Genomic DNA, 27,602 nt, shown 5'->3' with positions numbered 1-27,602 from the left:
AAAAGGTCTTACTCCAACCTTTAATTCTAACCTTGTGAGTGTCAACCCGTCTCATATGTGTTTCTTGAAGACAACATATGGTAGGGTTTTGGGTTCTAATCCAATCTGCTATTTGTCTGCGTTTTATGGGTGAGTTCATCCCATTCACGTTCAAAGTTATGATTGTTATTTGTGGATTCGCTGGCATTTTGATATCTTCCCCTAGTTCTGAGCTTTCTTCTTTAGCTTTCTCCTTTTGAACCAGTGATTTACTTTAGGTCAGTCCCCCTAGTCCCCTCCCTTGAGATGCTTCCCTTTCTAGCCCCTCCCTTTTTATGCTCCCTTCCCCTCCCCCCTCTCCTTCCCTCCCTTTTTGTACTCCCTCCCCCCTCCCCCTCCTTAATTTTCCTTTCTTTCTTGCCCTAATGGATAAGATAGAATTCAGGATCCCACTGGATCTAGATGTTCTTCCCTCTCAGATTTGATTTCACTGAGAGTAAGGTTTAAGTAATTCCACTTCACGCTCTGTTCCTCTCCTTCTCATATGAGAGTTCTTCCCCTCCCCTTCCCATGTGTATCTTTATATGGGAAAGTTTATTCTATTGATTCCCCCCCTAATTCTTGAAGTTAATCTTAGTATTATCACAGTTCCCCCCTCCCTTTTCCTTTTTTTGCCCCAACTTTCCCCAAATCTTCTTAATTCCCCAATCTTTCCCTATGCATGTTTCTTCTAACTACTCTTATGATGATACAATTTATGAGAGTTACACAAAACATTTTCCCCACATATTAATATATATATAATTTGATGTAAATGTAGTCCTTATAGAAGAGAGTTTGACTTAAAGAGAAAGATAAGATTTATCTCCTTTTCCCTTTCTTTCATATTTACCTTTTCATGTTTCTCTTGCTTTCTGTGCTTGGATATCGAACTTTCCACAGAGCTCTGGTCTTTTCTTAGCAAATGCTTGGAAATCTTCTATTTTGTTGAATGCCCATACTTTCCCCTGGAAGTATATATTCAGTTTTGCTGGGTAGTTGATTCTTGGTTGGAGACCCAGCTCTCTTGCCTTTCTAAATATCGTGTTCCATGCTTTGAGGTCTCTTAGTGTATTAGCCGCTAAGTCGTGTGTGATCCTTATGGGAGCCCCCTTATATCTGAAGCTCTTCTTCTTGGCTTCTTGTAGGATTTTCTCCTTTACTTGGAAGCTCTTGAATTTGGTAATTACATTCCTAGGCGTTGTCTTTTGGGGAATTAGTATAGAAGGTGTTCTATGAATCCTTTCTATTTCTATTTTGCCCCCTTGCTCCAGAACGTGGGGGCAATTTTCTTTTATAATCTCCTCTAGAATAATATCCAATTTATTGTTTACCTCTGGTTTTTCTGGGAGACCGATGATACGGAGATTTTCTCGTCTTCCTCTGTTCTCCAGGTCCGTGACCTTCTCAGTGAGATATTTTATGTTTTCTTCCAATTCATTAATTATTTGGGTTTGCTTTATTGATTCTTGCTGTTTTATCATCTCACTTTCTTCGAGGTGCTTAATTCTGGTCATTAGGGACTGGTTTTGCTTTTCAGCCTTGTCTGCCCTTCTATTGGATGCTTCGAGTTCTTTTTCCAATTGAGCAGTCTTATCTGTCAGACAGCTGATCTCTTTCTCCCATTTTTCTTTCCAGAAGGTTTCCATCTTTTGGATAAGTTCCAGTTTGAGATCTTCCAGAGCTTGTTGATAGTTTCCATTTTGGGAGGCGTGTTCTGAATTTTTTTGGATTTCCTCCTCATTCCCCTCTTTTCCTTGGGTACTTCCACCATAAAAGTTTTCAATAGTCACTTTTTTCCCTTTCTTCCTGGAGGCTTGATTTTGGGCCATGTGAGCCATCCCTTTGGTGGTTTTATTTCCCTTTCCTTTTTGGTCTGGGGTCTGGGTTATAAGAGCGGTTTTTCTGTGAATTTAGGTTGCTTCAGACTAGTTCTTCCCAGCCTCCGAGCCCAGGTATTCAGCTCCGCCCAGATAATCAGGGCGCGTTGTTCAGCGCAGCCCGCCCCAAGTACAGTTCCGCTGGATTCTCCAGTGAAAGCGCCCTGAGAAGTTTTTTCCTGGCAGTCCCCAGATCCCAAGGACCCTGGAGTGCCCCCCCAGACAGAGACACTCCCCACTCACTCGCTGTCCCGGTGAGCGCTGAGGTAGCTCACTCTGGTTTAGTGGGGGAGGTGGGGTGGGGGAAGGGCGGCTCAGTTCACTTTTCTGTGCAAGCTTTTCCTTCTTATTTTAGTGTGGAAATGTTCAAGCCCCACGTACCTTTGCCTCTGTGGGGTACTGGGGAGTCCTTCTGTTCCTCCAAAGGTGATTTTATGCTCCTTTGATGTAGTCTATTTCGTTCGGTGCCGGGGAGAGGAAGTGTGTGGAGTCTAGATTGCAGCCATGATTACCCGGAAGTCGCCAATCTGTTAATAATAATGGCCACTTTGGTACCCAGGGCATCGTGGACTCTGTTAAGAGAGTATGGATAGCCCCTGGCATAACTACCATAGCCTCTAAAGTGTGTTCTGCCTGCCCTACCTGCCAGGCATATAACCAACATGCCTTTCGTGGCAAAGCCTTTGGTGGGTGTCCTCTGGCTTACACACCTTTTGAGCACCTGCAGATAGATTTTATAACAATGCCAAAGGCTGGACAATATAAATTTTGTCTGGTCATAGTAGACCAACTGACCAAATGGCTGGAAGCATTTCCTACAGCCTGAGCCACAGCAGCTTTTGTTGCTAAGGCGCTTTTAAAAGAGATTATTCCTCGCTTTGGCCAGCCAGCACGTATTGATTCCGATAGGGGGAGTCATTTTACTGATTCTGTTCTAAACCAGATATATTCTTGCTTGGGGACAACTCCCAAATTCCATGTTCCATATCATCCCCAGAGTTCAGGCCAAGTTGAGAGGATGAACAAAGAACTTAAAACTATAATTGGAAAATTATGCACTGAGACCCATTTAAAATGGCCCAAAATTCTCCCTCTGGCCCTATTTTATCTTAGAAGCAGGCCTAGAGGAGACCTACACATCTCGCCATTTGAGATGCTTTTTGGACATCCGCCTATACAGGCTAAGCCTTTCTCCCTGCCTTACACATCTCTATTAGGGGGAGATACTACTATTGCTTCCTATATACAGGAATTACAGCACAAACTGGATGAGCTACATGAATCCGGGGCTGCAGTACAAGCCGGACCACTAGACTTCTCACTTCATGACCTGAACCCAGGAGACAACGTATATATAAAGAACTTCCAGCGTACAGGAGTAACTCAGCCTTCCTGGGAAGGACCATTCCAAATATTGTTAACTACTCCATCATCTATAAAGGTTGGAGAAAAGGACTCTTGGATTCACTGCTCACATGTAATGAGAAAATCTTCTGTTGAGACTGATTGACTGTATCCTATACATGCATTGAAGATAACTACCCATTGAGACGTGGAACTGTTTTATTCTGCTTTTGACACATTGAATTCCTAAATTTAATTTTTTTTCTTTTTTCCTATTTTCTTTTTCTTATTTTCTTATTTTTTATAATATTTTATTTTCCCCATTTTTCTCATTTCTATATACTTAAGGTACATACAATCAATATTAATTTTATTTTACAATATTAGTTTAAATATATATACTTGCTATTATTATTAATACTCACCCAAACAGCTTTAGACTATGGGAACCTGCCATTTATTGATAATTGTTGTGGGACTATGATTAATGTTTGTGTCTGATTCTAGGAACGGGATCAAAAAGGAGCACAGAGATGACCTGGATAATGCCAAAAGAGCTCACAGGTCTAAAAATCAAAGACCAATGCATTTCTAAGCCAATACTAAGGACTTGAACCCAGTGTGAGACTCGGGGTTGCGCCACTTGACAGATGTTAAATGTAGGCCTTCCTTGAATCCACACTCTTTCTGAAAATACCTACAGACAAGTACCAAAGGTTGGCTAACATCCTGGTTCTCTCCATCCCTGAGAATGAAGGTAAAATTAGATGAGGAAATGACACTTCCCTATAAAAATAAGAATCTTGTCCTTTTTCCTTTCCTATAGTATGGCAACTTCCTGTAGCCTTGGCTGCAAATGGGTAAGTGAAATTTGCTGCATTCTGTCCTACAGACTTGTGGGATTAGAAATTACTTAACGGGACCCTAATACAGGGGCTTGTAAAAAAAATAATAAAAATTTTTTTTATTATTCTTGCTTTTTCAAAATCTTGTATATATAGATTTTTTGATATTTTGATACTGATTTTGAATTCTTCTTTAATATAAATATATGTATATATAAAGGGTATATATTTTGCCTTAATTTTTTCCCTTTTTCTTCTTTTGCTTTTTATTTTGTTTTGTTTTCCTTTTGGATTAACCCACACCCCCACGACTAAACCTTGCAGCCTTAGCTGGACTCAGTGTTTTTTTTTTAACACTTTCTTCAGGGGGGATTGTATTTCATAAAATCCAAGATTTAAATTTTGTTCGAGATAGATCTTCAGAGAAGAAGCTTGCTAACTAACTGAATCTAGAGAATGAACTGTTTGCAGAAAGATATCTAAACCTTTTCACTACAGGAAGATCCAGAATGAACCTTGGGGTATGGTTGATTGAACATTTTTTGAATGTACACTCTTATGCCAAAGGGGACTGCCCCCTAATTGGCTTTTGTCAATGTGCCCAGCAAAACATTGGTTTGCTGTCATTCTCTCTCCTCTATTTCTCCATATCTACAACTATTATAGTTTTCCTCTTAGTGGGTAAAAATTTTTGTATACACTTAACAGTTAGAATTTTGGGGGTGCAGTATGCTTATGTTTAGTGATCAATTGGGGAGACTAGTACCCCAATCATCATCAGGGGGGATTGTGAATTTTAAAAGTCTCCATTCCATCTTGGTCTAGCACCCAAAAATTGTGCACACCCACACTACATGGGCATGTGCTAGTCAATGACAAATCAAATGACTAACTGCCCACCTGGGCTGTCCTAACCCAAGCTTGAGCCACCATTGGCACTTGTGAGGCACAGGAAGTGATGGAGAAAGCAGCCTCTGGAATTCACTCACTTCCTGTGGACAGAGCGAGATGCTAGCTCGTGTTAGGAGCTTGGACAGGGAGGAGGCCCGCAGAAAGCTTCCCTTCAGATCGGTCACATGAGTCAAGGACTGATTTCTTTCCACCTTGGCCCTTTTGGGCCTAAGCTCCCTCTGCCTTGGTCAGAGGTTAAAGCTTCCCGAGGGGATAGAAGCTTTAAGGTAGGAAGATAGAGGAAGGATAGAAGTTTTAGATACCACGAGGGGGATGGCGGAACCAAATTATTGATATGAGGTGGCAGGAATGAGTCAGAAATCCAGGCCTTATTAATTATCAATGAGCCACAGCAAAACTCTGATCAGTGGACTATTCCAAAGGCGTATTTCCGTCCAGTGATCCAAACTTAATACCACACAGGTCGGAGAGATGATAGAGAAAAGAAAGTGTCTGGCCGAAGGCCAGGTCCCAGGTGAGAGAGATAGAGAAGGATTAAAGATAGAGCCTGGCCAGAGGCCAGGCTCCAGCAAGGACAGGCATCAGTGTGAGCTGGAAGAGAGGAAAAGGGGAAGAGAGAGAGAGGGGAAGAGAGAGGAAGAGGAAAGGTGGAGCTTGCTGTGGCTGTATTTAATTAGCCAAAGGATACCCAAAGGTATCCTTCTTGCCCATAACACCAAGAGTCAAGACTCCCTTGTCACTAGCCCCCGGGAGTGCCACTGACTCAGGATGGACTCCAGGGAACAAAAGAACTTGGGGAACCTATATACCCTTTGGGAAATCTAGGGGCAGGGAAAGGTGATTGACATCACTATGGCTACAAGGAAAATGGGAGTGTTCAAACTACACTGACAAGATACAATCATAGCTAGAAGCTAGGGTGCAAGAGAAGGGGGCTGCTTACAATGGTTACTAAAGGATGGTTCATGCCCAGGTCTGACCTTCCTGAGAAAGGTTCTAATACAATAGGGGAGACTACCTAAAACAAAGATGGTCCTTAGCATATGTTTATCTCCCGCAACCAGGATTATCGTTTCCCTTCAGGGTAGATTCCTCATGGGAACAGGGAACAAGTACAAGCTTTGGGGTCTCCAATCTATAAGCTAGTCCAGAAAATTGGGGTTCATCAGATCTCACTAGGTAACAAGTTTGGGATTCCTAGATTCCATGTTGACAGTGCTATAGGTTTGCCACCATGGGGTCTAGATTATGCCCATTATGCCCCAGAGACTGAGGAACCTGAGGAATGGATGGGGGGCAGTAGGCAGTCTGATTGAGACATGTTGACCTTGTACTTCTCAGGTTGGCTCCCTTCAGTCTGTCCAGGGTGACTAGTGTCCAGGAGAGGATCCCAAGAAGAAGAAAGACTTTCCACAGGAGAATTTCCTTCAAGGGTTGGGAGTTCATTTTTACAGGCTCTATTAGATGAGAAACAGAAATAGGGCACATGAAATGTGAGAAAGCTCTGTCTGGTTGGGATGTTGGGTGGGAATTAATCTGGTACCCCCCTCCCATGAAGCTGGGCAGATTCCCAGGATCTCATGTGATCCTCACAACTTAGGTAGTTGGCAGCTTTGAATATCTGGGCATCTTACCAGAATTACATCTGGAAAAAAAGTGAATGTTTTTTTTTTTTTAAATTTTATAGTATTTTATTTGATCATTTCCATGCATTTTTCATTAAAGACAAAGATCATTTTCTTTTCCTCCCTCCCACCCCCCGTGGCCGACGCGTGATTCCACTGGTATCATATGTGTTCTTGACTTGAACCCATTGCCATGTTGTTAGTATTTGCATCAGAGTGTTCGCTCCGAGTCTTTCCTCTGTCATGTCCCCTCAGCCATTGTAGTCAGGCAGTTGCTTTTCCTCGGTGTTTCTATTCCCTCAGTTTGTCCTCTGCTTTTGGATAGTGTTTTTTCTCCTTGATCCCTGCAGATTGTGCAGGGACATTACACCACCACTAATGGAGAAGTCCATTATATTCGATTATACCACAGAGTGTTTGTCTCTGTGTACAATGTTCTCCTGGTTCTGCTCCTCTCGCTCTGCATCACTTCCTGGAGGTTGTTCCAGTCTCCATGGAAATCCTCCACTTTATTATTCCTTTGAGCACAATAGTATTCCATCACCAACATATACCACAATTTGTTCAGCCATTCCCCAATTGATGGGCATCCCTTCATTTTCCAATTTTTGGCCACCACAAAGAGCGCAGCTATGAATAATTTTGTACAAGTCTTTTTTGTCCATTATCTCTTTGGGGTACAGACCCAGCAGTGCTATGGCTGGATCAAAGGGTAGACATTCTTTTATCGCCCTTTGTGCATAGTTCCAAATTGCCCTCCAGAATGGCTGGATCAGTTCACAACTCCACCAGCAATGAATTAATGTCCCTACTTTGCCACATCCCCTCCAGCATTCATTACTTTCAAAAAAGTGAATGTTAAGGGAGGATGTTAATGGGACAAACTTGTTTTAGGAGATATGATTGCAGTCCCAATTAATTTATATTTCAGGCTTCTTCCATTCCTTTCTTTGCACCAACCTATCTGTAAAGATAACTCTGGCTTTGTCCATATAAGATATGAAGAGAACAGTTCATCCCCAAGTCACTGATTTTATGTATTGAGAGACAGAGAGAGATAGGAGGGAGAGATAGGGAGGGATGGATGGATGGGGGGAGTGAGTGAAGGTAGAACTGCTGACTCTTCTAGGTCTTCAATGATTGGGAAAGAATAGGGCCCTTCCCATGTAATGGAGTTTCTCTTCTTTTCCAGGCTGTGCTTGGGTTGGTAGGTTGAAGAAGTAGGGGGACAGTTACCACACTGCCCATCTACCTCTTTCATGCCCTAGGTTTCCCCTTCTTAGAGCTAGTGTCTTCTCTCTGAGATTACCTTTAACTTTCCCTATGTAAATCCTGTTTTGCACACTTGTTCATATATTCTCTTGTAAAGATTAAAATTTATGGAATATGGGGAGACTGAGGCAGGTCGAAATTAGTTTCTCTCTGCAAGGAGTATTATATTTTTTAGAGGTTTATTAAAGGTTAAAGATTAAGAATATACAAGTAAGAAACATGTGCCTAGGCCAGAGGCCTAGACAAAATAACCTCACATCATGGAAGAGATGCCTCTGCTCCAAAACGGAAGTCCCAAAAAAGCCAAGACCCCCTTCAACAGTCTTTGAATCCACTTAAATACCTTCTCGATCTCGGCCCAGGTGAGATTACAAGGCATTCTGGGGAAGTGGAGCAAAGGCTCATGGGGATTGTAGTCCTGTATTCGAGTCTTATTTTTTACATATCCCTCGTGTGATCATTTTGGAAAAATTAATTTTTCCCCAAAAGGATCATAAAAACATAATAAACTTAAAAGATTACAATAGTGTAAGGATAAGAAAAAAAAGAATAAAACCAATAATTGTTGAACACAACATTGACAAAAAGCCGTTAGGGGGCAGTCCCCTTTGGCATAAAATTATACATACAAATAAATGTTCAATCAACCACACCCAAAGTTCAATTTTGTGCAACTTGTGGTCTGGAGGCTTCTTCATGGTGGCTTCTCCAACAGTTCATTTCTGGATTCAGAGAGGTAGCATCTTCTTTACCTAAACTTCTTCTCAAAAGGAATTTAAACTTTGCAATTTAAATAATGATTTTTTTTACATTCCCCTGTGTTGTGGGTGATTGAAAGATTCAGAATCAGTTAGGGATGCATGGCTGAGGTATGAGGTATATGAATCAATTGGCAAGAGATATTAAAAAGACATCAGAAAATCCAAAAGAAAAATTTCTGGATGAAAATATAGACTATCAAAGTCTTATATGTAAAAATTCCAAGTAGAAGAAAAATAAATCTATAACAGGTCCTTCAATCAGGGCCCAATCAAAATGATCTAAGTAATGATGCATTTACCCAGTCAGTGCCAGGACTACAGAAAGGTACCACACTATGAAAGGCAGAAAAAGGGACCAGATTATAGAAGCCAAGTAGGAGCCAAGGTTTGGGGATACTCCTCTGTGAGTATCTTCAGGGTGAGTGTGGATACAAGGAAAGCCTATGTCTTAACATATGTTCAACATAGTAACCTCGAGTCTTCACACTAGGTTCAAGACCTTTGTATTGGCCTAGAAGTGCATCAATCCATCCTAGATTGGCCTTTCTTTGGCTCTGTGAAATGGCTCTTATGTGTATCTCTTGTCCTGGAATCAGACAGAATCATTAAGCAAAGTCCCATAATTTATTTAAATAATTAGTGGCATCATTTTTATAGTCACAAGCTTTTTAGGGCATGTATTAGCAAATGTATCTTAAACTTAAAAATCAAAAGGTTAAAGAAAATCTTAATACTGGTGACATGTGCTTCAAATATAAAAAGGAGAGAAAAATAATAAAAAAACTGAAAAAGTATGTTGCACATGCAAGAAATATATATTAATAAAAGACCTTTTAAAAATTCAAAAATATAGCTTATAACCATTGACACTCTGTGTCAGTTAAGAAAATATAAAATACAAGGCTTTCTCACCAAAAAATGAGATCCATTTCCTCTTTGATTTGCCATGATCACTGTGAGTAGAAGGCAAATGAATTGAACAAGGTTAACAATTTTTTCATCTTTAAAAATACAGTAGTACAAATATGTAGATATCAAAATCCCCAAAATTCTCAATAGCCCAATTAATTACAATAGCAAACAAACACACTTTCATATTTCACATAAGTTGCTGTATGACATTTTTAAAACCTATGAATTGATGGACATTTGTCACAATCTTTACAAACATAGCAATCCTTCAACTTTGGTATTTAAACATATATATATATATATTTTTTTAAACAAAGTAAAACTCATCTAGGGTTAAGAACATAATTAAGAAATCTATATATCATTCTGGTGCAAGTAAAGTAGTGAGCTGAAGAGTATAAATAAAGGGATGCTCCTTTTGGAGGCTTTTTAAGGGTACAAATGCCCTGAAATTAACTGCCCAACTTCCATTCACATGTGGGAAGGTTGGGGTTTATAAAATGTATTTCACTTCAGCTAATGGGCCTTACCTCGTGGTAGGGGCAGGCAAAAATATTTGTTAAAAATTCCAAAAATCATATTTAAAAAACCCTTAAAATCAAATCATTTGAGGTATTTAGCACATTAAAATTCCAAAGGTTATTAATACAATTATAACCAGTTCTGAAGTCCATCTATCCTCAGCAAAATAGAAAAAAGCTGTTTTTTCATATATGGGCTTATTCACAATAATATTTTTTCAACACAGTTATAGGGGAAAAACAACAGAATTTCAAAACTCAGTACATTCAAAATAAATTCAATCAACCTTCAGTTCAAGCAGAATAATATTGAATCCAGTAATATATGAACTTAAAATCACAAAGTTAAACCTTAAACAAAACAATGCAATAGAATACAGAGATTTTTTTTTTTATAAACCATTGGAGTCTGAAATGCCTTAGAATATAGCCTTTAGTCTCTTCAAAGTTCCTTGGGGTTTTTTTTTTTTGTTTGTTTTTAATTATCCATTTAAATGTCTATTGACCGAAGGTAGAGTAGTAAAGGCTAGGCTATGGGGTTCAAGGGATCCGTCCAGGGCCCCATAGCTGGGAAGCATCCGAGGCCAGATTTTAACTAGAGACCTCCAGTCTCTGGGCCTGGCTTCCAGTTCACTGGGCCACCCATTTTCAAATTCAAAGTTGAATCTTTGGGCTGAGTCTGCTCCCAGACAGGCAGGTAAAGTCAATGAAATTGCCAGAAGAGTCAAAAATCCTTTTAAACAGCCCATTGCTTTTTAGGTTTCTGTTTGAAAAGTCTGTTTCTGATCTCTAGTCTTTTCTCTCTTTCCCCTCTCTGATCCCCCTGTGGCCAACACCCCCATCCACGTGGAGGCTTAGCCTAAGGGAAAATTGCCCGGTCTCCTTTCCCTCTGGTCTCTCCCCTCCACCCACGTGGCCAATACTGTTACCAGCTGGTCGCAATGAGTCCTGAGCGATCTGCTCCAAGGATCTGGGTGATGAGCCGGCTGGGTCAGGCTCCTGGGTCTGGGGCACAGAAATAGGCAGGCAGCGGGCCGGTGAGAGGCCAGGAGCAGGAGCGGCTGCGGGGGTGGTCAAGGCCGGGACCAGGTACCAGGTGAGGATGATCAGGGCTGCAGGCTGCAGGCAGGAAGCGGCGGGCCGAGCCAGGTGGGGTGGGCAGCAGGTCCGGAGCCTGTAGCAGCTTTGTGAGGGTAGAAAACCTTGGCCAGAGAGATATGGCTCAAAAAAAAATTTTCTAGGCACTAGCTATTAAAAGTTGAATTAAAGATCAGAAAAGAATTCAGAAGATTGAGTTTTTTTTTCCCATTAGGTCGCCATAACTGTAAAAATTAAAATTTATGGAATATGGGGAGACTGAGGCAGGTCGAAATTAGTTTCTCTCTGCAAGGAGTATTATATTTTTTAGAGGTTTATTAAAGGTTAAAGATTAAGAATATACAAGTAAGAAACATGTGCCTAGGCCAGAGGCCTAGACAAAATAACCTCACATCATGGAAGAGATGCCTCTGCTCCAAAACGGAAGTCCCAAAAAAGCCAAGACCCCCTTCAACAGCCTTTGAATCCGCCTAAATACCTTCTCGATCTCGGCCCAGGTGAGATTACAAGGCATTCTGGGGAAGTGGAGCAAAGGCTCATGGGGATTGTAGTCCTGTATTCGAGTCTATTTTTTACACTCTCTCCTACTAGGGTGTGTGCTTTTTTGAGTGTGAAAAAAAATGTGTTTGCTTTCTTGTACCTCCAGTTTTTAGCATCATGTTTAGCACCAAATAAGGGGTTAATAAATGTTTGCTGATTGACAGACTATCTCCCTCCATCTCCCATTCTTCCTGTCTTCTCTACTCTTTTTTTTCTTACCCTAGCTACTACCCTGGGCCTGACATTCAGGAAAACCTGAGTTGAAATATGGCTCAGACACTTTAATATCTGTGTGACCCTGGGCAAGTCATTTAACCGTTGCTTAAATTTGTTTTCCTCAGTTTCAACAACTGTGATATTGGAATAATAATGCACATAACTCTAAGGGCCGTTGTGAGGATCAAATGATACATTATAAAACTCTTAGCTCAAAGCCTGGAATATAGCAGGCACTTTGTCCCTCCCTCTCCTCTTCCTCCCCCTCCGTTCCTCCCTTCCCCCCTCCCTTCCTTCATTCCTCTTTCCCTTCCTTCCTTCCTTCCAATACTATATAATCATTCCAAGGCAGAAGAGCAGCAAAAACTAGGCAATGGAGGTTAAGTGACTTGTCTAGGGTCACATAACTAGGAAGTGTCTGAGGTTATATTTGAATGCAGGACCACCTCTCCTATATCTAGGCCTGGATTTCAATCTACTGAGCCACCCAGCTGCCTCCTGCTTACTTTCTGATTGCTCAAATGCACTGTATCACTGTCCATTTAGAGGATACCCTTTCAGAAAACTGTCAAGGGCTCTCAGGATCAGTTTTTCAATCTCTAAATTAATGCAAATGAATTTGAGGAAGGAAAGACAAAAGAGTAATACTAAGACCAAGAGACAAGATCTTGTTCTTCTCCCTGCATAAATTTGATTGGCTTCATTCTTGCCTTTGCTTGTGTGTGTGTGTGTGTGTGTGTGTGTGTGTGTGTGTGTGTGTGTGTGTGAAGTAACAAATGGTCTTACCTGTATGTTTCCTTAATCTGGAATTCTTGATGTGAAGGGAAATCATTTGGATGAGCTGCCCTTCCCTCCTCTAGTCTTCTCTCATCCTTGAGATTTTGCACTTGTGGCGTTTTTCTTTTTTTGAAAAAGCCTAGAGATGAGAAGAGTCACTGTCAAAGAACAGGCTGGTCATAACCCTTCCATGAAGCTAGACCACTGAATAGAATATCCAGGGCTCAAGGCCCTCCTTCTCTCTTTTGCTCCCCAAAGTAAAACCAGTGTAATTCTCCCCCGTCCCCATTGCCCCAGCACTCTCATCCACCTGGATTTTTCAGGTGACCTAGAAATTTCCAAGAGCAAACTTTACCTTTACACAGCAGGACTCCGATCCCTAGGAGGACAACACAGACTATACCCACTGGGATGCCAATTGAGATCCAGTAATTCTGTGGTTTCATGTTGGATCCTGTAGTCACAGTGCCTAGAAAAATAAGTCAGGACGAACAAGAATCAGTCTGTGACTTGGAAGGTGGATTGAGAACTAGGTGGTAGATGGAGGTAGGCTGAAGGTAGCATGTGGGGTGGGAACAATTAGGGAACAGGGATGGAGACTGGCAGAGATTATACTCTTCGTAGAACTTCCAGGAGATTGAGAAGGAAAGAACTGGGAGAGAAAGAGGGCAAAGAAGGCAAAGGCTTGGGTGGTTTTAAGAGAGGGCATAGAAAAAGAGAGGAGGACCAGAGGAGATATGAATTAATATCCGATTAGAAAGGATTTAGGTATCCTCCAGTGTTTATTCAGCACCTGAACTACTTCCTTAGCATCTCCCCAGGAACCTTCCCTTCTCTCTCAGGTCCTTTACTCTTTCCTCTAGTCCATCCTCTCCATCTCCTCTATCTTCTCTTAGCATCATGGATGCCCTTCAATTGGGGAATGGCTGAACAAATTGTGGTATATGTTGGTGATGGAATACGATTGTGCTCAAAGAAATAATGAACAGGAGGAATTCCATGGGGACTGGAACAACCTCCAGGAAGTGATGCAGAGTGAAAGGAGCAGAACCAGGAGAACATTGTACACAGAGACTGATACACTGTGGTACAATCGAATGTAATGGACTTCTCCATTAGTGGCAATGCAGTGATCCTGAACAACTTGGAGTGATTTACGAGAAAGAACACTATCCACATTCAGAGGAAAAACTGTGGGAGTAGAAACACTGAAGAAAACAACTGCTTGATTACATGGGTAGAGGGGGATATGATTGGGGATGTAGACTCTAAATGATCATCCTAGTGCAAACATCAACAATGTGGAAATAGGTTCTGATCAGGGACACATGTAATACCCAGAGGAATTGCATGTTGTCTATGGGGATGGGGGAGGGGATGGAGGGAAAGAATATGATTCTTGTAACTGAGGAATAATTTTCTAAATTGACTAAATGAAATTTACAAAAAAAAGAAAAGAACCAGGGCCCTCATAACAGTGACAATGTCCCTCCCCCCCATTCGGGAGCCCTTTCAAACCATAGGGTAGGGAAATTTGCCCACAAGAAAGGAATTGGGGTAGGAATGAGTGACTGATTAGCTCAGTGAGACTGACTTCTTTCCAGAGAAAGTCAAGCTATCTTTTAGTTAGCCCGGTTCATTCACTGGCTTCTGACAGGAAAGCCAAACCAAGGGACAGAGGGGCTTTACTTCTCTAGTTCATTTTGCAGATGAGAAAACTGAGGCAAACAGGGGTAAGTGGCTTGCCTCACTTTCCTTCCTTCAAATAGGTGAAATTGAGAAGGTTTCTCCAGGCTGTTTTCTACCTTCTATCTTACTACAACATAGAACAGCTTCCTTTCTCCTTCTCTTTTCAAAGGACAAATTTGGAGGCAAGACAGGTTTTGGAAAGCTCTGAATGTGGCAGAGTAGAAGAAGGTTGTTAATAGCTGGGGGGAGGGTGGGCTGAAAACCCATCTGGTTCTCTGCTGGGATGAGAAAGTTTCCTACCAGACACAGTCACGTTGAAGATCTGAGGTTTTATTTCTCCAGTGTTCAACTTGATTTCTACTTCATAGAGACCACTGTCTTCAGAGGTCAGATTCTCAATCTTCAGACAACGCATATCATGTACAGACAGCCTCCCTTTGTATGTGTCCTGGGCGGTAGTCCAGTTTGACTCAGTTTCCCCCGGCTGGATCTTGAACAGGAGTTGATTGCGAGTCTTATCAATCCATTCAATTGACCGAGTCTCATTTCCATAATCTGTGGCTATACAGAGCAGGATAGATTTTCCCACGGTCCCGTTCAGAGAGGATATCTCCACTGCAGAGACAATGGTGCCTGTGTCAGGATAGAAGTGAGACTCATCAGAGTACAGTAAGAGTGGCCATACTCACCTGGGATGGACCAGGGAATCCCATGTCCAAGAACCACTTGCATGTCCCAAAGGCATGTGAGAGTCATGAGTGAATTTGAAGTCATTGACTTCTCCAAACCTGAGCCTTCTCCAGTCTTCATTCCTGTTGAAGGCTGCACCATGCTCCTGATCACCCTGTGAGGTAGGAATAAGCAAGGAATCGGGAAGGAGGTGGCAGAGATTATGCTTTTAGTAGAACTTCCAGGAGATTGAGAAGGAAAAATAGAAAGAGCCAGAGAGCAAAGAAGGAAAGGAGGCTACATGAAGAATATCAAGCGAACTAATGAAAAAAATGTGAAGGATGGTGGCCTTGCAGTACCAGATCTTAAACTGTACAATAAAGCAATAATCATCAAAACAATTTGGTACTGGCTAAGAAACAGAAGGGGATGGATCAGGGATAAATGAACTCAGCAATAAACCCCAAAATTCCAGCTTTTGGGATAAGAACTTACTATTTGACAAAAACTATTAGGGACACTGAAAAACAGTATGGAAAAAAATTAGGTGTAGATCATTATCTCATACCCTATACCAAGATAAGTTCTGCTGACTTGAGTTTTCATTTAGGAATTACATAGCTGAATTCCTTGGCGACCTTAAATTAATATATATCAGTCTTTTAAAGTGATTTCCTTGTCACAATACCAAGATAAGGTCAAAATGAGTATATGATTTAAACATAAAGAATGATATTATAAGAAGTCAAGAGGACCTAAAATCAAATCTGGTCTGAAACACTTCCAAGCTCTGTGACACTGGAGCTCTGACATAACTCCAATTGTCTATCCCTTCCCCATCTTCTGCCTTCTGGAACCAATTTATCACAGTATTGATTCCAGGATGGAAGGTAAGGGTATATAAAAAAAAATTAAGAATAAGTAGGAGTTTGCCTCTCACATTGATGGATGAGGAAAGAATTCATGATCAAACGATAGGGGTGTGAAATTTATAATTGATTACTGCTTGATTAATGGATGAGTTTTAGTATCCACTGTAATCAATTTCTTGTGCTTAGATTTGGATTCATTTTGTATAGGCCTTGCTAGGAAAGTTTGTAGGAGACTTGATAGGAGATTGTGTTCACAACTGAGACCAGACCTGCCTCTTTAGGGAGACAGAGAAGATAAATGGAGGATGATTCACCTGCTTAGGAGATCTTTTCCCTAACAATAGATTTATCTCTTGTGGGAGGCTTTGGGTTTTGAAATTTCCAGAAGATGTTGACCTGATCTTCTCCCTGTGTCTGTACATTTTGGCCTCCTCCACTCTGGCAAGTCAGCAGAATGTGACCCCACGCTAGCTTCTAATATAGACCAGTTGCAGTCTTAGTTTAGTTTGCGTCATTGGATCTTAGGTAACCATAAAACCATACAAAAATCTGTTCTGATTGTAAAGTGTGTCTTTGATTACTTAGGGATCATTGATCTCTTTTATTGGCATATGCTAGTGTTGTCCATAAATAAATTATTATTTAGTAAATTTTCCTCTTGACAGAGGGGATCACAGAAAACACAAAGGGCAATTTTGCTTAAATATAATGAAAAGGTTTTTCATAAGCAAATCCAATGCAATTGAAATTAGATGGGGATAAAAGCCACGTAGGAAAAGAATCTTTGTACTTGTGATAAGAATTCCATATCTAAAATATCTAATTGAAAGTTAAGTAGAAATATAGAGGGTTTTCTTAAGAGTTTGAGAGAAGGTAGAAGGCTTTTCTTTCATTGATGAAAAGAAAACCACAGGAATGGGGGAGACTAATCTTGAGGAGAAATGTTAAAAAGATGCTAATGAGTGAACTGAAGGATTTAAGCTTATATTTCCAGTGAGGTGAAGAGAAGTGAGTTATTGGTATTCTGAAATGACTTTAGCTATATTCAATCTACTGCAACATATATGTATGTACATATACATGTTTCTTATTGTTCATTTGTCAATAAACTAGGAATTTAATATTTAAATACAGATGAGTGTTATTACTAATGGCAAAGGACAATTCTCTAGTTCATTGAAAAATTAAGCTAAAGTATGATGAATTGGAGTGGAGAACTCAAAGCAATTTATTGATGAGAGAGAATGCAATTTATTCATGAGGAATAAATTGTTCAGCATACCCCTAGATCTCCATAGAGCTTGTGATTATGAAAGTGTATATGTAGCAAGGAGTCAAGTGGCAGACTGAGGATGGGCTACCTTTAAGTAGGTTAGAGTCAGAGCTTGTGTAAGTGACTAAGGGATGTGGTGCTGGCAGTTGAAAGACTGAACTAGCACTGAGAACATTGCTCAGTGCTAGTAGTATTGTGGTTAAAAAAAGGTAATGAATATCTGAGATGGAAATCTTAGACAAGGGGAAAAAGATGGGTGCGTTATTGAGCCAGGAAGAGGACAGTTGGTATGGTTCTCAACAGTCCAATACCTAATTTTGGGGCCAGTTATGCAATAATGTTGTCCACTATTTTGTAGGTAAGAGGAAACTAAAGCACTTCACTGGAGTTTGAACTATATGATATGCTTTTATATACCAAAAGTATTTTTTTGAATTTTACCTTTGAGTTGTAGCAATGTTGGAAATATGTTTCTCATTAAAGTGTAGGATTTTTTACATATATATCTTGTGTATAATTTATATATGCATATCTATCTCTCTATATATCTATTAAGAAAAACAATTGATACAGTGCTGTTACTGACCACATTTTAGCATTCCCTGTATATATGTATATTGTGGTGATGGAAAGTAGAAGGATATTGTTGAAAAAACCTTACTATATGAATGTGACAGAATCACTATTTCCAAGAGCCTTGATAATGTTAATTCTGATGTAAATGTGCACAAATAAACTATGGTTATCCCTGAAAAAAAAATCAGGGCTACCCTGATTTTTACCTATTACAGAAGTAAATACAGAGAGATGAAAATACCTGAAGAAGTTACTAATAGTCTGAAAGAATTTGTCCAGCAAAGACCACAGTTGAATTCATCAGCATATGGGAATCTAGGAAATAGGAGTTTCTGTTTTCCTTAATTGAGACTATAGCTTCCAGACTTTACAGAAGAGAGGAAAGAACATAAAAACACTTAAAGCAAAATTCATGTGGATGCAATAGATTTTGACTCTGTGACATTTCTTCCTTCTCTTTTATAACTATTTCACAACTTCCCTTTATCCAATCAGTTTCAAAGTCTGAAGGATCAAGGCACAGGGAAGAATTTTGTAAAATTTTACCCTTTTGGGTATCTCCATTGAAGAACATCTTTTAGACTAGCTGCCCCAGCCTGATCCCTTCTCTTCAATAGGGTTTAGGTTTTCTATTTGTGAAACAGAAACAAAAAAGTCAGCTCAGTGAGAAGTGAGAAGCTATTGTGAAGACATGCAGGCAACAACTGCATTGTAGACCTATTGTTACTACCACCTCCCTCTCCCAACTGGTTGGCCGTCCTCAGTTCATCCATATAGAATCTGGGATCACTTACCTCTCAAAAGCATGGAACCAAGAAGCAGCAACCTCAGCATCATGAAGATAACTCCTACTGGGTGCTCATTCTTCTGGATCCCATGAAGTTTGGCCGCGAGCTGTGGAGGTTCCCTGCTGAAGACAAATATAGGTGTTTGGGCTTGTTCTGTGGGACCCTTGCTTTTAGCACTCTTGATCCACCCCTGGCTCATTGTGCACACACTCTGCCCAGAGCAGTGGACTGGGGGCTCCTGTTGCTAGATCACTATGTTTCCTGTCCCAGCTCTTTTCCCATTCTCCTGAATACTTAGTGGACTCCCTGTTGGAGGTATGTTTTCTAGTGTACTTCTTATCTCTGTTTCATCCTAACATTCAGTAGTATTCCTACTCCAGGTAAGTGAAAGCTCACCCAAGTGATTATATTTAGCAAGTCCAGACCAAGAAGTCAAGAGGAAGTCACTGGTTACCCAACTGTCTTGAATCTCTTGAATCACTCACAGCCATTTTAGTGTGTGGGGTGAAGAAAATTGAACTATATTTGTATAATTAGTAACTAGATGACTCTGGATAGAGAGCCAGGAAGTCCTGAGTTTAAATTTTCCTTATCCATCAATTTCAAAAGGAAATATGGAGTCTGATGTGACTAAAAACCTACTAAAACAAATAATTTGGAGCATTTCCTCACATTTAGCTATTTATTGATAGCTTAGATTCCTCCCTTTGATAACTTTCTGTTGTCATTGGAAAATGTCTTAATCTTATATGTTTGTATTAGTTTTCTAGGCACATAATTGCAACTGAGAGTGTGGCTCTAAGACTTGAAATCACAAATTTCAATAACTTAAATATTATTGAATCAATTAAGCCCTTTTTTTTTAGTTATCAGTGGATGGTTGACTATTAGAAAAATGATGGATGATGGATTATTTGAAACAATAATATGACCACTAAAGCAAGGAGTTGATATTCTAGAACTCAAAGAAAGAAAAACTACTGGGAAGACAAGAATAGAAATCTCTTGTCTTACTCTTAATGTAGATGAAAATGGCAGGTATTTTATGTCAAGTCCAGATCCTTAGCTTGGGGAAATCTTAGGAAATTAAAAGGTAGAGCCTTTCTAAATATTTGATATTCCAAAGTCTTGCATTGTCTCTGGGAGACAGCACTGGAATTTTTTCTACAAGGAGTATATGGTCAGAAAAAGTCTTGAGGCCACCACTATTGGTTCTGTAAGGGTTAAATGATAGGCATTTGATAAAAGTGAGGAGAGCAGTTTAATAAAACACTTAGTTTAATTTGAGAAGTACAGATAGAAAATAGAGAAGGAGGAAAGAGAGATTATCATTCTAATACCGTATGACTATATCTTAATGCCTAATACTAACTAAAATTTCTAAAACCCTATTTCTAACTGTCTTCTGAGGACAGGTTCTTCTTGCCTGTCCAGATCAGGCCTATCTAAATTACTCTATCTAAAACTGATTCACTAACTACCTATCTTACACTAATAAATCAACAGCCACCAGCAATGACCTCCTTAAATAAGGTTTTATTCTCCAATTGTTAGTAGTAAAATGCCAGTAGCAGAGACATGTCCTGTTTTCTCCAGATCCAAAGGCAAAAGACCTAACTGCCAACTGATTCCTTCCTTATCCCTCCCCTCATCTTCTTGGTAAGGGAATCTTCAGCTCTGGCTCACTGACTTCTGTCAGCTCTGCTCCACCTAGAAATCCCCTTCTCCTGCCTCTTAAAGAGACAGAGGGAGAGATTAAGAAAATCTCTTTAACAGTTCTCAATGTGTGGTTTGGGCTCTCCTGAAACTTCCAGGGAAGTCAAAACTATTTTCATAAAAATATTAAGATGTTGAAATGTTGAAAATAAATAGTTGAACAAGGGTAGAGGGCAGGTCCAGAGACAGGAGGTCCTCCAAATCTGGCCTCAGACAGTTCTAACTGTGTGATCCTAGGCAAATTGCTCAACTCCTATTGTCTAGCTATGCCTTACCACTTTCTGCCTTGGAAATACACAGTATTGATTGTAAGGCAGAAGGGAAGAGTTTAAAAAAAATGAGAGAGCCTTTTCATGAAGAGAGAGCAACGTGTAATTATTTGTAATGTAAAAATAAAACATATCAATAGGGATTGAATAGTTTTAGAAAATGATTCTCCAAGAGTGTGCCCCCAATGATTATTGTTCAGCTTTGTGTGAATTAAATATCTAAGAGACTACCAGATCCCAGAAGTCTTAGGTAATAGGGGTCACAGAGTCATGTGCCTTAATTTGTCAGCATGGCAGGAGAGATTTCTGACTAGCAGAAATCAGGGGATGTGACCTGTGGGGACTGAGGTTAAACCTCGGCCACTTGGAGGATCTTCAGGGAGGGCTTAAGCTGAGCTTGGAAAGCTAGTTTGTGGCTTCCTCTCTACCATTCTTTGGGTTTGTGAAAGAAGCCCTCTCAGTCGTTGAGGAACTTATCTATGTTGTAAGCTATCTCTGGTAAGCAGTGTGGCAGGGACCATGACTGGCTGGGAATCTGGAATCTCAGTCTCCTGGGCTACAGTCCCTTCCTGAACTCAAGCCAGCCCATTGGCTGGCCTTAATTTGTCCAGGCTAACTATTTTGGTAGCTGGGCCTCCTGGCCCTAAATATGAAATGAACCACAGCCCATAGAGAATCTACAACCTGATGGAGCAGAAATAATTAAGCTGGGGTTTTTAAAAATTAGGCTGGAAACTTTGTTCTTCTCTTACTTTCTCTTTACTAACAAATACATATAAATTTAGTATAAAGTCTCCCAAGATTAATTTGTTTTTTAAACCCTTACCTTCCATCTTGGAGTCAATACTGTGTATTGGCTCCAAGGCAGAAGAGTGGTAAGGGCTAGGCAATGGGGGTCAAGTGACTTGCCCAGGGTCACACAGCTGGGAAGTGTCTGAGGTCACATTTGAACTTAAGACCTCCCATCTCTAGCCCTGGCTCACAATCCACTGAGCTACCCAGCTGCCCCCATCCAAGATTAATTTTTATCCCTAACAGTTTACTGGAGCTGTGGTGCATGGATAAACTAGGGATAGGTTGAAAAAGACTTCAAAGAAGGAACGAAGAATGCTTTAACTTGGACTCGAACATAGTCCCAGAAGATAGCAGGCTCCTGAGAGGCAGCGCATTCCATGAAGCTGAAACTGTAGAGGCAGAATGCCAGGAAGGATAAGGAGGCAGAAGGGGAGCCAACCATGCCCTGCAGGAAGGAGTGGTAAAATGATTTGCCTGTGGTGACACAGATTTTAAGTAGCAAACGGTGTAGTTTCATAGCCAGGACTCTTTCTTCTGTTTACCAATCAATGACCAAAACAGCAATAGGAAAGGTGGGGGTGGAAAAGTTGTACCACAGAACCAGAAAGTTTTTTGGACCTGGAAGACCAGAAACTTCAAACAATAGTTAGCAGCTAACTATTGAATGACAGAAATTCTCAGTCACTGAACACCTTGATTTCCCCAGGGAGGAAAACACTTTCTGATCCTGATACTAGAAAATGACCGCAGTCTTCTACCTTTTCGCACTCTGCTCACTGTAGTTTTCCTCTCAGTTTCTCATTGGCTACAATGCTTTGGGCTTCTTTCTAAGGTTGGCAGTGGCAGATCTACCTCTTTCTCAGGAGCAGAAAGAGCAAAGTGCTGGGAGGACTGTCCAAATCTTCTTTCCAAATTGTCCTGGCAGTATTTTGCAGCACCCGGATCCTCCCCGAGCCCCAGACTCACCACTTTGGCAGGCAGAAAGGACCTCTTGACACCGGAGAGCTCGAATTCCTCCTGGTAGCGCCCAGAGCTACACTGCCTCCTCCAGCCTTCAGTTTCTAGTTTCCTCCCGCTCTGAGCTCTCACGTGCTTGTGTTTGTCGGTTGCATCATCAAGAAACGCCTCCAAATCCCTCAAGCCGGCCCAGGCTCCCGCCCACAAAGCTGCTGGGAGGAAACACTCCCGAGCCTCCTTTCCCCCCAGTAACCTGGTTTGTCGGGGCTCCGCAACTACTTGACCATTCGCTGATGCAACTGAGCCGGGTGGACGGGACAGCTCAACTCTTATCTCTCCTTACAAACTTCCTTTTTTCTTCAGCTGAATCCTTTCAATCGTTTCAAGAGCCTAGACTCGTCAGCTGAGTCAGCGATTGAGAAACAGCCCAGAAAGGGATGGGGGTACTGAAAGGGGCCGGCACCAACACCACCCTTCCGTGCTTCTCCCTCCTCCCACCTGATGCACAGGGCAGAGAACACAACGAACTTTTCTTTCCCAAAGCTTTTGTTTTTAATTATTTTTTTGACGTCATGATTTGACGTCCCTCTTGTCTCTGTTCCAGGAGAGAGAAATAGAGACAGAACCGGTCAAACACTCCCCCTTCTTTCAAACCTTCCATCCTCTTCTGTAGCCAAGCCTTGACTCACCGCTTAGTTATCTATTTCTGCAGAAAAAGTTCCCATAGAGTTTGGCTCCAGGGGAGGGAACTCTGACGTGCCCCTCCACTCCAGCTCTCCTGACTCTTCTAAGGCGAGGGGATTTTCTTTTCTTTTCTTTTCTTTTTTAAAATCTTTTTTTTTCCTCCTCAGATTACCTAGGTACAATGTTCAATAATCCTTTCCTGACATTTTGCTATCCATGTTCTCTTTCTCTCTTCCTCCCACCCCACCACTCTGTCTTCTCTAAGACTGAAGGTAACCTGATATAGGTTGTACGTGTGTTAATATATACCACGTATGTCCATGCTGCCTCATGTTGCATCATACTAGACAAAAATTCATGGAAAAAATAAAGCGAAGAATGGCGTTCTTAAATTTGCATTCAGACTGTAGGTTTCTTCTATATCACCTTTTTCCTTACTGGTTTCTGAGAGTTGTGTTAGATCCTTGCGTTGTTGATAACTGTCATTCTCTTGATCCTCATACTTTATTGCTGTCACCGTGTACAGCGTTCTTCCATTTCTGGCCACCGTACTTTGTATCACTTCAGATAAGTTTTCCCAGGTGTGTGTGTGTGTGTGTGTGACCATCTTGTTTGTCATTCTTATGGTGCTATAGCATTTTATTGCAACCATACAATTTGTTCAGGCATTCCCCTTCAGCTCTTTGCCACCACAAAAAGGGGTGCTATATATATATATATATATTTTTTTTTTTCTACAAATGGGTCTTCTCTTCCTTTCTTTGATCTCTTTGGGATACTGTAAGGGAAAATGAAAGAAAGCAAGACTCTTGCAAAAGTGGCCAAAGGCAAAAGAGTCAGTTAGACTTTTGGCCTAAGCCTGTAGAGTTGTATTCTTTGGGAATATACCACCACCACCAAGTCTACAACGCCTTCTATCCATCTTGTTTACCTATTTCAATACAGACCCAGATGTGCTATTGATAAGTCAAAGGATATACACACTTTGGTGACTCTTTGGGCATGGTCTAGACTGCTCTCCAGAATCTTTAGATAGGTTCTCTGCTTAACCAACAATTTTCCCACACACCCATATAAAAATGGATACTTGAATCCAGGACTTCAATCCCCAGAAGTCCTTGCTCCACTTCCCCAGAATGCTTTGTAATCTCACTGAATTCTCACCTGGGCCAAGAGCAAATGATTATTGAAAGGGTCTCCAGCTTAGGTGGGGGCTCTCTTTTCTTTCTGCTTCTGCTTCTAAGCACAGGGCTCTCCACCTAGCAGGCAAGATGTGAGTGGTTGTGAATAGGCTCTTTGGGCCTAGATACTCCTCTCTTGTTTGTATTTTCTTTATATTTTAATCTTCAGTAAACCTCTAAAAATATAATACTCCTTGCAGAGAGAAACTAACTTCTACCTGCCTCAGTTTCCCCCAATATTTAATCTTTACACCCTCCAACATTTATCATTTTCCTTTTTTTGTCATATTAGATAGTCTGACTGGTTTGAAGTGGTACCTTAGAGTTGTTTTAATTTGAATTTCTCTAATGAATAGTGATTTCAAGCATTTTTCATATGCTTAAATATAGCTTAGTTTTATTATCTGAGAATTTCCTATTCATATCCTTTGACTATTTGTCAGTTGGGGAATGCTTTGTATTCTTATAAATTTGACTGAGTTCTCTATATATTTGAGAAATGAGGCCATTGTCAGAGACACTTGCTATAAAAATTTCCCCTAGTTTGTTTTTCTCTTCTAACCTTGATTACATTGGTTTTGTTTGTGCAAAAACTTTTAAATTTAATATAATCAAAGTTTCTTACTTTACATATCATAATGTTCATTATGTCTTGTTTGGGCACAAATTCTTCCCTTATCCATATATCTGACAGGTATTCTATGCTCCTCTAATTTATTTATGGTTTTGCTCTTTATTTTCAAATCATGTATCCATTTTTAACTTTACTTAGGTATATGATATGAGGTGTTGATCTGTGCCTAATTTCTGCTGTACTGTTTTCCAGTTTTCTCAGCAGTTTTTGTCAAATAGTGAGTTCTTCCAGAAGTGTGTATCTTTGTGTTTACAAAACACTAGGTTACTTTGGTCATTTACTACTGTGTATTGAGTGCCTAATTTATTCCATTGATCCATTCCTCTATTTCTTAGGCATTGCCATATTGTTTTGACAGTTACCACTTTATAGTATAGAGAGTATAGGGAGTATAGATAGAGCACTTTCCTTCATATTAAAAAAATTAATTCCCTTGACATTCTTGGCCTTTTGTTTTTACAGATAAATTTTACTATTATTTTTCTAGTTCTATGAAATGATTTTTTGATAGATTGATGGTTTGGCATTAAATGGGTAAAGTAATTTTGGTAGAATTGTCATCTTTATTATATTGACTCATCCCATACAGGAGCAATTAATGTTTTTTGGATTGTTTAGATCTGCCTTTAATTCAGTGAAAAATGTTTTGTAGTTGTGATCATCTAGTTCCTGGCTTTGTCTTAGCAGATGGACTCCTCTCAAAGTTATGATCCTATCTTTGGTTATTTCAAATGAGATTTTTCTGTCTTGTTGTTGGGCTTTATTGGTAGCATAGAGAAATGGCAATGATTTATATGGTTTTATTTCATATCCTGCAACTTTTTAAAAGTTCTTTGTTTTGATAAGGTTTTTGCATGATTATCTAGGTTTCTCTAAGTACACAAGCATATCATCTGCAGAGAGTGATAGCTTTATTTCCTCATTGTCTATTCTAATTTCTCCAATTTCTTCTCTTATTGCTAGAGCTAACATTTTTAGTAAAATATTGAACCAATATTGGTAGCAATAATGGACCTTTTTACTTCACTTCTGATCTTATTAAGAAATCTAATTTATCCCCATTGTTGATAATGATTGCTGATGGTTTTAGAGGGATGCTGTTTATCTTTTTGAGGAATATTCCATTCATTCCAATTTTTCTAGTATTTTTAATAGGAAGGGGTGTTGGATTTTGTCAAAAGCTTTTTTCTGCATCTATAGAGATAATCATGTAGTTCCTGTCGGTTTTGTTATTGATGTGATTAATTATGTTGATGGTTTTCCTAATGTATGATCCCTGCTTTCTTGGTATAAATTCCATGTGGTCATAATGTATAAACTTTGTGGTGTATTGCTGTAATCACCTTGATATTATTTTATTTAAAAATTTTGCATCAATATACATTAGGAAGATTGATCTATAGATTTCTTTGTTTTTTTTTTCTTTCCTGGTTTAGGTATCAAGATCATAATTGTGTCATAAAAAGAATTTGGTACAGTTCCTTCTTTAGCTATTTTCCAAATATTGTATAAAGTATTGAAGTTAATTGTTTTTTAAACAGTTGTTTTTTTTTTAGACTTCACTTGAGGCTTTTTTCTTAGGAAATTCATGGCTGACTTGTTAAATTTCTTTTTCTGAGATGGAATGGGCTAAGTAAGAAGGTTGCTTAAAAGGGGGTTCATATTTAATTCTAGATGTAATAGGGAGCCTAATGGAGTTCATAGTGTTGAGAGGCAACAAGGTCAGCCCTGGACTTTAGGAAAACCAATATGGCAAGTGTAAAAATAGATTCAAGTGAGGAGAGGCTCCATAGAGGGAAAACAATTTGGAGGCTACTAGAAAAGTCCAAGCAAGAAGTGAAGAGGGTCAGGGCTTGGGTTATGGCAGTGTAATTGGAAAGAAGGTGTCATAAGTTTTAGAGAAATGACAAGAATCCAAAATGATTGGATCGTTTTGATGAGTGAGAGTAATATGCGGAGGATGACACCCCGATTGCCACCTGGGTAACTAGAATGGTAATAGTACCTTTGACAGCAATAGGAAAGTTTGGGAAAAGGGTGGATTTTAGGGGAAAGGTAATGAGTTCTATTTTGGACATACTGAGTTTGAAATCTTTATTATAGATTCAGTTTGAAGTGACCAAAAGGTAGCTAGTGATATGTGACTGAAGGCTGAGAGGCCAGATAGAGAAATGTGGATGGAGGAGGGATCTTCATGGAGATCATGAAATCCACTGGAGTTGATAAGATCAGTGAGTGACAGAGTATGTAGAGGAGAGAGAAGAAGTCTAAGGACAGAACCTTGGGGGCACCTACAATAGGATACGGATGAGGATAACACAAAGTTTGAGAAAAGCTTTAACAAACTGTAAGAAAGCCTAGAGATAGTAGTGTCACAAAAATCCAGAGAAACTTTTGTAAAGTGAGTGGCAAGTGGTAAATGCTTAATAAAAGCTTGTTGGGACAGATGAACAGCACAGTGATACCACATAGTAAATAACAGAGGTAGGATCTGAACCCTTGAAAACAAATCCTACATTTTTTTCACCATAGAATGTTCCTTATTTTAATTCTCCCCAGAGAAAGAGAAAGAATTTATCCAATAAAGGTTTGTGCAAGTTCCTATGTTAGTTGCTGTGCATGAATAAGATAAGATCCCTAACTTCACAAAGCTTCCACAGGATAAAAGACAGGTACAGAATGACTATCACACAATGTAGTTTAAAATGCATGGGTAGGGGGCAGCTGGGTAGCTCAGTGGATTGAGAGCCAGACCTAGAGATGGGAGGTCCTAGGTTC

At 40.1% G+C, this 27,602-nt stretch overlaps 1 protein-coding gene across 4 annotated transcripts in view; it reads right to left on the bottom strand.

The window, feature by feature from the left end:
* Nucleotides 1–3,566: 3,566 nt before the first annotated feature.
* Nucleotides 3,567–27,602, bottom strand: part of LOC103100674 (uncharacterized) — a 62,240-nt gene continuing 38,204 nt past the window's right edge. The window contains exons 1-6 of one of the 4 annotated variants that reach the window (XM_056816199.1): nucleotides 22,335–23,194; nucleotides 18,595–18,710; nucleotides 14,711–15,043; nucleotides 13,077–13,190; nucleotides 12,731–12,860; nucleotides 3,569–6,456 (exon numbers count right to left, since the gene is read on the bottom strand). In XM_056816199.1, coding sequence (XP_056672177.1) covers nucleotides 6,255–6,456; nucleotides 12,731–12,860; nucleotides 13,077–13,190; nucleotides 14,711–15,043; nucleotides 18,595–18,637 — 822 coding nt within the window. In that variant the 5' untranslated portion in view covers nucleotides 18,638–18,710; nucleotides 22,335–23,194 and the 3' untranslated portion in view covers nucleotides 3,569–6,254. Of the gene's footprint in view, nucleotides 6,457–12,730; nucleotides 12,861–13,076; nucleotides 13,191–14,710; nucleotides 15,044–18,594; nucleotides 18,711–22,334; nucleotides 23,195–27,602 lie in introns of those variants that run through there. The other 3 variants (XM_056816200.1, XM_056816197.1, XM_056816198.1) reach the window with 3 other exon arrangements.

This window comes from Monodelphis domestica, chromosome 2 (assembly GCF_027887165.1).
Source record: "Monodelphis domestica isolate mMonDom1 chromosome 2, mMonDom1.pri, whole genome shotgun sequence".
NCBI classification, from domain to species: Eukaryota; Metazoa; Chordata; class Mammalia; order Didelphimorphia; family Didelphidae; genus Monodelphis; species Monodelphis domestica.
This window is presented reverse-complemented; position numbering and strand designations above follow the sequence as displayed.